General features: G+C 48.2%; 2 protein-coding genes across 2 annotated transcripts; both read left to right on the top strand.

The window, feature by feature from the left end:
• The first annotated feature begins 1,074 nt into the window (after positions 1 to 1,074).
• On the top strand, positions 1,075 to 5,520 carry LOC125544489 (65-kDa microtubule-associated protein 3). The gene is made up of 13 exons (XM_048708201.1): positions 1,075 to 1,291; positions 1,484 to 1,565; positions 1,665 to 1,871; positions 2,558 to 2,806; positions 2,924 to 3,133; positions 3,222 to 3,377; positions 3,480 to 3,639; positions 3,748 to 3,899; positions 4,009 to 4,096; positions 4,217 to 4,290; positions 4,375 to 4,449; positions 4,529 to 4,763; positions 4,839 to 5,520. Exons 2-13 carry the CDS (start codon positions 1,497 to 1,499, stop codon positions 5,231 to 5,233), a joined length of 2,070 nt encoding a protein of 689 aa, XP_048564158.1. The 5' UTR covers positions 1,075 to 1,291; positions 1,484 to 1,496; the 3' UTR covers positions 5,234 to 5,520.
• Positions 5,521 to 8,781: 3,261 nt separating this feature from the next.
• LOC125548531 lies at positions 8,782 to 9,664 on the top strand. Its single transcript, XM_048712111.1, has one exon. The coding sequence runs from the start codon at positions 8,900 to 8,902 to the stop codon at positions 9,461 to 9,463; it is 564 nt and encodes a 187-aa protein (XP_048568068.1). The 5' UTR covers positions 8,782 to 8,899; the 3' UTR covers positions 9,464 to 9,664.
• The last annotated feature ends 987 nt before the right edge of the window (positions 9,665 to 10,651 follow it).

Raw genomic sequence — 10,651 nt, 5'->3', positions numbered from 1 at the left:
CGGTTCCTTAAGGATGGTTTAAATAGTTAACACATGGTAATTAACCCTAACATAAAACTCAATGGCATTTCATATTCTGAATATTGGACAAATACTAGTGAAATGTTCCATTAGCAAAGTCAAGCTCTTATTCTCCATTACGAAAAGATCTAGTCTTCATGGATGGATTTAGCGATGGCAGCACTCATGTGTCGTTTCCTTCTTGGAGACATCATCGTTGAAACACTGTTCTCCATCCGAGTGCTCTCATGCGTAGTGGTCGATGTTGATGGTCGATTCATGCTTGATTTCGCTTCAACAAGTCATTCGGAGTTTGCGTTTTTCTTCTTTGTGTGTGCAAGTTGATGCTGGTTGTGTGCATCCTAATTATGCAGAGGCCGGATGTTTACTCATAATGATTGTATTTTCTTGATGCGGCATCATGAATCAATAAAATCCACCCTTTATAAAAAAAAACTCGGCATCATAGGCTACCTTCTCCATTGCAAACTAATTCCGTATATATCAAATTTAAAGAAGTTTAATTTGGTGGAAACCTAGTACTTCAATTAATTTACAATGGAAAAAGTATATATTTTTTCCTTTACCAAATTCGATTCACCATTTCCCTCCAACTTTTTGGCTGCGTTCCACATTTGTGCGTTCTTACCAAATGCTGGCTCGTCATTTTCGGCAGCAAATGAAACAAGCCCGTTGCTGATTTGGTGCATCTTTTTGTAGTAACAAAGCATTAACTCTACGCAAAAAAAGAAAGTGTACTGTGACAAAGCATGAACTCTTGCTCCTCGCAAACTGCTGTCACAAAGAAGCAAAATAGTCAGCTCCGCGGTCCACACGTGGCAACCCAGGAGTGGACTCCATCCGTCACCGCTCCCGGCGCACGTACCCAATCGGCAGCCGACCTGGCAAGCCCAAACGGCCGGATGAGCCTCCCATCCCGGCCGTCGAATTCAAAACGGAGGGCCCTGGATGCGATCCCTCTCTCCGGAGCCTGCGTAGTAAAGACCTCCGCTAACGTCTCTCTGCGGCTGTCCCCCTCCCTCCGTTGATTCCTTCCGATTCTTTTTTCCATTCCAACCCCCGCACTCCTCTCCACTCTTCTTGCCCCCCTCCCTCTCCCCTGTTTCAAACCATTTCAAATCACTCTCCCTCCCCTGCTCTCCTCTCCTCCTCCTCCTCCTCCGCCCTCTCGCTCGCGTCCCAGGACCCAGCCGCGCGACCCCGACCCCGACCCCCTCGGCGGCCACCACCGCGCGCTCCCACCGCCGGCCCGCCGATACCGCGCCGAGAGGTAAGCCCCGAACCCCCCGGGCCGTTGGAGCCTCGCCCGCGGTTTCCTCGGGCTGGATCTGCCCGCTCGCTCGCTCCCCGTGAGCGAGGCGGAAACCCTAGCTCCACCGGTGATTCCGTCTCCCCGTTCTGCTACGCGCGGCCGTAGGTTCCCTGCCACGGCGTCGGATTTGATCTTTGACCCGCGTTGCAGATTGCTCCTGACGATGGGTGGCGCGGTGAGAGACCAGCAGCAGCAGCTCCACCCGTGCGATTCGCTTCTCCTCGAGCTCAACGTACGTCGCGGCTTCCCGATCCGCGGTGTTTGCTGCGCTGTTTGTTTCTTGTTCGCCCCGCTGCTGTCTCCAGGGACTGAGAGATGTTTCCGGTTTCAGGTGATCTGGGATGAGGTCGGTGAGCCCGACACGGTGCGGGACAAGACGCTGCTGGAGCTCGAGCAGGAATGCCTCGATGTCTACAGGAGGAAGGTCGACCAGGCCAACCGCTGCAGGGCTCAGCTGCGGCAATCCATCGCCGAGGCCGAGGCTGAGCTCGCCGGCATCTGCTCGGCCATAGGCGAGCCGCCGGTTCACGTCAGGCAGGTTTGTTCCTGGCTCCACCTCCACTAGTGTGGTATGCTGTCATATCGAATAGTGCTAATTATTCCTAGCAAACGAAAAGAAAAGAAGGATAATAGTGCTAATTATGGATAAAAATTATGGACAAATTATGGAAGGGAATTTTAGCAACAATCTGAAAACTGCACTTAGTTTTGTACCCTCTAATAGCTAAGATGAAATAAATCAAATATGATTACTGCTGGAAGGGACAATGTGTCCAACACTCCGTTTGATAGAGGAAGCAATTGACAGTAACAGGCCATCACCAACTAATCTCTTCATTACTTTTTTTTACGAATGTGTTAGTATACCAGGAAATATGTAAATACAACTTCATTTTCCCCTTCACTTTGAGTTGAGTCAATAAGCATACAGTTTCCTACACTTTAACTATTCTACAGCCGTTGTAACTAGAATACTGCTGTTTGGGTTATGTGATCACTACTGAATTCACTGTATATGCATGGCACTCAAAATCTGTTGTATTTGAGACTTGATAATCTACTACATGAATATGTGATGGCGGCTCAATTCGATGTATTTCGCAAAAAAAAAAGGTTCAATTCGATGTACATACAACACACTCTTGAACTGCTGTCCAGAATAGCTTCAACTTTCTGTTGGAATTCAGGCTGTGACTGATGTATTTTTGTTCTGTTATTTTGTAGTCAAACCAGAAATTGCATGGTTTAAGGGAGGAGTTGAATGCAATTATCCCATATTTAGAGGAGATGCGGACTAAAAAGGTTGAAAGATGGAGCCAGTTCGTTCATGTCCTCGAGGAGATTAAGAAAATCTCATCCGAAATCAGGCCTTCAGACTTTGTGCCATTTAAAACTCCTGTGGATCAGTCTGATCTGTCGTTAAGAAAGTTTGAGGAGTTAACGAAGGAGCTAGAATCTCTTCAGAAAGAGAAGGTCATCATCACTCCTGCCAATCAAATTCTTTCACCAGTCATACTCTATCCATGTATAGCAGTGCTCTTTTTGTTCAGTGCTCATATAAATCTCACTATGTCTTTGTGTTTCTGACAGAGGGAAAGATTAAAGCAAGTGATGGATCATTTGAACACATTACATTCCTTATGTGAGGTGCTTGGCATTGACTTTAAACAAACAGTGCATGAGGTGCACCCTAGCCTGGACGAAGCTGAAGGATCAAAGAACCTGAGCAACACTACAATCGAGAGACTAGCATTGGCTGTGGATAGACTTCGTGAAATAAAAATTCAGAGGATGCAAAAGGTCAGCATTTTCTGTACTATTTTACAATTTGAAATATGTGTTGCATACCTGAACTCAATCCTTAACTCTGGTGACATGAACCTCTCAGCTTCAAGACTTTGCATCGACAATGCTAGAACTATGGAATCTTATGGATACACCAATTGAAGAGCAGCAGATGTTCCAGAATGTAACGTGCAATATTGCTGCCTCGGAGCATGAAATAACAGAACCCAACACCCTGTCGATCGACTTCCTCAGCTATGTGAGTCACTATTCCTGCAGAGATTCCTCTCATGTTACAGCTGCTATTGCTATCTGTTCCTATCGAGACAGGAAATATTCATAGATTATGCTCATAATGTAGGTGGAAGCTGAGGTTTTAAGGCTTGAGCAACTGAAAGGAAGCAAAATGAAGGACCTCGTTTTGAAAAAGAAATCGGAGCTGGAGGAGCACAGAAGACGTGCGCATCTAATTGGCGAGGAAGGATATTCAGATGAATTTAACATTGAGGCTATTGAGTCGGGTAAATTCATCTGCCGCCTTCTTGATATCTTGTGTTTAGTAAGGTGTGCTCCATGCCTGCAAATCATCAGGCAAACCACCTCATCCACGTTTGCCCTTTACTCTACAGGAGCTATTGATCCTGCATTGGTGCTGGAACAAATTGAGGCTCACATTGCAACAGTGAAAGATGAAGCTTTCAGTCGAAAGGATATTCTTGAGAAGGTTGAAAGATTTCTGAATGCATGTGAGGAGGAAGCCTGGCTGGAAGATTACAACAAAGTATGGATGATGGCCAATTCAATATTCAGTTGCACTTCGCTTGTTTGTTTTTTGGCTAATTGTTGTTTCCTTTTATTTGCTACTAATGATTTTTACCTGGAATATTTAGGATGACAATCGTTACAATGCTGGGAAGGGGGCACATCTGACGCTCAAGAGGGCTGAGAAAGCTCGCATTTTGGTTAACAAGATTCCGGGTATTCTTGCCGAATGAGATCTGTTATAACTCCTTGTCCAGTTATATATATTCAGATGATGTACTCCTTATTGTTTCTGTTATCACTTCATCTGATTTACATTTTATTCACCTTGGGCAGGAATGGTAGATGTTTTGACCACAAAAATCATTGCTTGGGAGAATGAAAGAGGAAAAGAGTTCACATATGATGGCGTATGTCTATTTACTGATACTTCATTTTTAAACGGTGTTTGTTTTTCCTTCTTCCTTGAGGTTTATTCATGAACTATTTTGCAGGTACGCCTTCTCTCAATGCTGGATGAATACATGATTGTTCGCCAGGAGAAAGAACAAGAGAAGAAGAGACAAAGGGTACTGTGCAGTTGCATTGCTATCTGAATTCCTTACGGCATCTGTTTTGCATTTTAGTCAATAGTTTGAATAACTGCAGGATCAGAAGAAGCTCCACGATCAACTCAAAGCTGAGCAGGAAGCTCTCTACGGCTCAAAGCCAAGTCCATCCAAGCCTCAAAGCATAAAGAAGGCGCCTAGACACTCGATGGGTGGTGTAAACCGCAGGGTGTCCATGGGTGGAGCCACGATGCAAGCACCCAAAACAGACATACTGCATTCCAAGAATGTTCGTGCTGCCAAGAGAACCGAAGACATTGCCCATTTGTCCCCTGGTAAGCATCCATCCCCTATCAGGAGGTCTCAGTTTCTTCTCATCATAAACCTCTGATGCATGTGAACAATTTCAGCCAGCAGAGGCCTGGACATTGGCGATCTTCCCATCAAGAAGCTATCTTTCAATGCCACTGCCTTGCGTGAAACCGAGACACCTCGCAAGCCTTTTGCGCAGATCATGCCGCCGCCAAGCAGTGTCCCCTCCACTCCTGCGCGCTCTGTCACCAATGACACCGAGGATGAGAACCGGACCCCCAACCCCAAGACATTTGGAGCAGCACTGAATCTCAAGACCCCGATGACCGTGGCGGCTCCGATGCAGCTGGCAATGACGCCCGCTGTGGCTAGCAAGGTCACGGCTGCTCCTGTCTCCCTTGTCTACGAGAAGCCAGAGCCAACATTGCCGGAGGCGATCGAGTATTCCTTCGAAGAAAGGCGGCTGGCCGTCTATTTGTCAAGAGAAGTTTAAGCTCTCTTTGCGTAGGCGAAAGTTGGAAACCTGACGGCTGTTACTTGTGAGAGACTGGCTGCTGCCTAGTATGTTGGTCGACGACAGTCGTCCAGTGCTGTTCTGATTGTTCCCCTCTGCCACATTTGATTGTTTCCATACTCAGCAAAGGAAGCTTGCGCTTCAGCAGCTTCCGTTCAGTACTGCCATTGGTTAGATATAATTAATGTGTATAGGTTTCTTTCTCGGCACTGAATCATCTTGAATCTGTTTGATTAATATAGATCGGTATTGTGTTTTAATCCTCATGCGATGATGTGTTTCTTACTGTCCACTGAATCATCTTGAATCTGATCGGCACTGTTTTTAATCCTCGTTGTCATGGGTGCACCGAACTTCGTATCAAGGATCAGAATCTTGGAGGTTATGGTGGTGGAGATGTGCTCATATGTAATGGCCCAGCGCATAGTTCAGTCAGGATGCTCATATGTCGATGTTCAATGGCATCATAGACGCAGAACAGATTTCCCACCACGAGAACATCGGCAGATGGCTGCGTAGAAAATGCTCCACAAACCTGGTGCTGCTAGCACAGTTAACAACCACATATTAGTAGTAGCTGTTTTTCCTCGACGGCAGCCACGCACCAAAGTCGTACCCACTTACTTAAAACTGAGTGCGCAGGCCACGGACCAGGCCTGCGACCGAGGCCAAGCATTCGCACTCCAGACTCTCTGGCCAACCATTCGCACTCCCAACTCTCTGGCCAACCATCGCGCAGCACGGTGGCTACGCGATGGCGACGGCGATGCCCACTGATAGACAGCGGCCCTCCAACTCAAGGCGTACGTAGCAACAGCAGCGCGGCACCGGCGGATGGCGAGTACTTCCTCCGTTTCAAAATAAATGACTCTATTTTATATTAAAATTAGTATAAAATTAAGTCATTTATTTTGAAACGGAAGGAGTACAGCAGGGACGCCGAGTACGGAGCGGCCAGCGTCGCGTGACGCGGACACGCCTCCGGCCCATAATTAGCCCCCGCAACCAACCACCGGGAGCCAGCGTCCCGCGGGGCTTGGCCATTCCGGACACACGCACCGGCGCCGTGCACGCTCCCGCCCACGCCGAGGGCGCCCGTCCCGGACGTCAAGTCCACACGGCGCGCCACCCGCGCAACAACGCACGCACACAGGCACAGGCACAGGCGCTGCATCTGCATGTGCCCGGCCACGGGGTCATGCGCTAGCTCTCCGCAAGTTGCAGCAGCAGCCGCCGGGATCGCGATCCCTTCCCGGCAGCTTCGTCCGTGACATCAATTCTCGCGCATCGATTCGCCTCTGCAAGTTGCAGAAGACACTGGTATTCTGTAGGTACGTAGGAGCACACATGTTACTGCTGCCAGCATATGATTTGGGTCATGTGATTTTTGATTCGGGGGGAGTCGGTCAAGCGAGCCACACCTGGCCACGGAGTCGCAGTCAAGCTGCTGCGCGGTCGAGGTCCCCCCCGGTCGGTTTCTGTAGCCCTTGAACGACCTCGTAGTAGCCTAGCTAGCTGGTTTCACACCCACTGTCACTGTCCGTGCCTTCTGTCAGCTCAAACCTTTTGTTTCTCTCTTCTTTCCGTTTGCGTGTTCCCTGTACTGACGATCTGCAGGCCCGGCCCGGGTTCGTCTGCCAGTGCAAATGTGCAATAGAGCAATGAGGATACTGACCTGCCGCGTACTGCGTACTGCTCACTTAAAGCTGACTGACTGACTTGGCCGTAGAAGCCACTCTTGGCCTCGGGCCTTCATCCAGGGAGGAGGGGTCTGGAGAGTGCTTCTGGAGATCGCCAGAAAGTTCATTACAGCTTGGTCCTTGAGAAACAAAAGAATTTCAAGAGAGTATTTTGTGTGCGAAACGGAATTCTTTCAAAGGAGTGAGATAGTACTCGTCGGTGGTGAGGTTCAGGTTTCACATCAACACCGCCAAACATGAAGAAGCATGCCACTTCGTCGGTGGTAACATAGGGGGACAGGGGTGCCAGGAGATGCCGTACCTCTCGGCGGCCATTCTTGGACCCCAAGGACCTCCCCGACTTCACGCACCGCTTGCATCGCCTGTCATTATGGTCGGAGAACCATTTGGGCGGTCAGTGTCGTTGCCGGCATGCACTATAGATAGATGCAAGATCGACCCAACATCCTCTTGTAGAAAGAGAGCCACTCATCCTGAGTGATTAACTTGTACTCCCTCCCTAACTTAATATAAGGCTTTCTTGACACTGTCATGGATCCTAAAACCCCTAAGAACGTCTTGTAAAAAGTCAGAGAGGGAGTAGCTAGCATGTCAAATCCATCGAGAGACGCGCCAATCAAACATAGTGTAGGCACAATCATACCACCAGGTGTAAATTCTGAAACTCAATACATCAGGCCAGAACGTAAGTTCCAGATGAAACTTGATCGTATCTGCCAACAACTAATAGTCTGTTGAAACTTGATCGAGTACACTTTTTTAACTGTAGTTTGATATAAAATATAAAAAATATTATGAAAGAATGTTTTCTGAGAAGTCCAATGATACATCAAAAGTCAACACTATATGAAGTTAAATCGAATATTGCAACGTCCGTTGACTTTAAGTATAATACTCGTTCATGGACTATCCGCTTGCATATCTCTCTGTTGGACCGTATGTGCTCTCGCAAATCACCGAGATCGCCACATTTAGGGTTTCTTGTATATTTGCGCGGGGCAATTATCATGTCGATGATTTGTCTTCCTTTTTTTTCATCTGTCGAAAAGGCATTTGATACCTTTTTTTATGCCAACTGCAATATACATGCCTTCTCCAATAGGCACGTAGGTAGGCAGCTTGCAAGATTCAAGCCAGTGTTCCAGAAATCCAGCCAAAAGTCGAGACACTTACAATCAAACTGTGGAGACGCTGCCGGTCGATGGACCAGACCGTGCCTTGTGGCTTGTCTTTCCAACCAAAAGTCGTGACCACCCTGTCGATCTCAAAGTGGACACGAATAGAAGAAGTCCGATCACCGATCAGTCGATCACACCGCCAGGCGCCTGATCATCTTGTACAGCAGGCGCAGCCACGCGGGATGTACTAGGTTTCTTTCTAACTGATCAGCGAGTGGATTTTCGTAACATGTCACTCGTCAGCAAGTGGATTTTTGCTAGCTGGTCGTGATCGTAATATGTAACTGATCAACAAGTGGATTTCACGCGGGATAACGTGGGCGATTATCCAGGATTATCACTGATCAACAGGTGGATTTTACAGGAGTAGGTTTCTTTCTCGTCCCTCGCCGGCGAGGCGAGGGAGGGTGGGAGCCCAACCGAAGCCGAGCCAACGAACTCCCGTGGCCCGTGGTCGGTCGGCCCCACGCGCAAATCCTCTTGGACGACGACGCCAACCCACCTGGCCACCACCACCCCACTCCTCACTCAGCTCACCTTTCGTCTCTTCCTCCGGCTCCTCGCACCCACCCACCCACCACGCCACCGTCGTCACCCACATCCATCGTCCATCGCACGCGTTTGCTCGCGCCACTGCTATATATCTCCCCGCGCAACCCGTCCCAGGCAGCGCAGCCACACATACCCACACCAACTCTCATTCCTCGCACTCTGTCTTCAACCTCATCGCCTTTATCCATCCTATCTCCGGCCTCTCTCTCTTCGGCATGGGGAACTTCGCGTCCTGCACGCTGGCCAGGATCCCCGGGGCGGCCAAGGGCGCCAGAGTCGTGCTCCCCGACGGCGGGCTCAGGCTCGTCAGGCCCCCGGCCACGGCGGCGGAGCTCATGCTCGAGGCGCCGGGCCATTTCCTGGCCGACGCGCGCGCGCTGCAGGCGGGCCGCCGGATCGAGGCGCTCGCGGCTGACGAAGACCTCGAGCTCGGCGGCGTCTACGCCGCCTTCCCCATGAAGCGGCTCGGCTCCAAGGCCGCGCCCGCCGACGTGGCGCGCCTGGCCGCCGTTTTCGCCAGGGAGGCTCATGGCCGGAGGCCTGCCTCGGCCAAGGTGGCGGCCATCGTCGTGGCGCCGCCCGAGGCGGCTTCCGTTGCCGCCGAGGCGGACCTCGCGCCGGTCAGGGCGCCGCGGTTGGATGAGATGGCCGTGGACGACGAGGCGGCTGCGGCGGAGATCGGGGAGCTCAAGCAACGGATTAGCGGCGGCCGCTTGTCGAGGCGGCGGCCGACGTTGGAGACCATACACGAGGAGAGCTACGCCGCGCTAGCATGCTAATGCTACAAGTCAAGTGGCCATCTAACAGACCGAGAGATGGCAAAGGCCTTCTCTCGTATTCTTTTTTCCCCTTTTTTTGACCATGTGTAAATTTGCTGCCTCTTTTTTCATGTATTTTTGAGCGATGAAAGGGCAATTGAACCCAAAAATATGGTGGACAAGTGATTAATGAATCAAGGAGATTCATCATTTTTTTGTCAATGAGTCATGGAGATCGAGCAATTCTCACTTACCCATGGGCAACACTAGTACTCCTTTTATAATTCTATTTCTGCTTTTGCTTTCTTAATATCAACTTCAAATTTCCTTTTGTTATAACTCAACAACGACAAATGATCTTTTTCTTTCTTTCTTTGTCGAAAGGATTCATACGTATATACAACGGCGGAGCTGCCTCCCGGTGAACCTGGGCAGCCCAGCCAACAACTTTCATTGGAATGTTAATAGAACTTGATGATTTCGTTGGTGATTTCCATGGCAAATGCTTATATAGTTCTATGCATATTTCTTTCATGTTCTTTTGAAAGAACAAATTATGTATTTCTCTATCCTCTTTTCAAAGAGGGCATTTAGTTATTGCATGTTTCTTTTTCATCACGGAATTCTTTCTGTGTTGTTTCTTGAAAGAAAGAAAAGATTAAAAAATTATACTTCATCCGTTTCTAAATATAAGTCTTTTTGAAGATTTCCTAATATAAACTACATACGGAGCATAGTGAATCTATACTTTAAACTATGTCTATACATTCGTATGTAGTCTATATTGAAATCTCTAAAAAGATTTATATTTAAGAATGAAGGGAGTGTACAGCAAGAAATGCGCCAACCCCAACAAACAAAGGAAAATGGCAACGGTGTGGAGAGCTAGAAGTTTTGATTAGCTAGTTATGTCAAACTCTACATGGGCCATCGAATCACCAAATTGATAGGCTCTTGGTAACACTTTTTATTTTGATTAAAACCCCTTGCATTGCACATTTTATATATTTTTTAAAGGTACATCTTCGAGCTTCTAAATTATAATAAACTTCCTAGAGGTACATTCTAGGATAATATATTATCTCTCAGATTTTGGACATAAACCTATTTGTACCCATTCTCTGTTTTTATCAACTTCAATCAGTTCTTCTTCTTCGTTTTAGCTCAACAACAACACAATACACTGAACCCTCTTCATATGAAGAATTC

The sequence above is a fragment of the Triticum urartu genome, chromosome 3 (genome assembly GCF_003073215.2).
Source record: "Triticum urartu cultivar G1812 chromosome 3, Tu2.1, whole genome shotgun sequence".
Lineage (NCBI taxonomy): Eukaryota > Viridiplantae > Streptophyta > Magnoliopsida > Poales > Poaceae > Triticum > Triticum urartu.
This window is presented reverse-complemented; position numbering and strand designations above follow the sequence as displayed.

Bases quoted from the DNA above. Each gene is read 5' to 3' on its own strand.
- LOC125548531 (XM_048712111.1), top strand. From the start codon at position 8,900: ATGGGGAACTTCGCGTCCTGCACGCTGGCCAGGATCCCCGGGGCGGCC.
- LOC125544489 (XM_048708201.1), top strand. From the start codon at position 1,497: ATGGGTGGCGCGGTGAGAGACCAGCAGCAGCAGCTCCACCCGTGCGAT. The intron at 3,640-3,747 runs GTAAATTCATCT...TTTACTCTACAG, and splicing joins CATTGAGGCTATTGAGTCGG to GAGCTATTGATCCTGCATTG. The intron at 4,764-4,838 runs GTAAGCATCCAT...GAACAATTTCAG, and splicing joins CATTGCCCATTTGTCCCCTG to CCAGCAGAGGCCTGGACATT.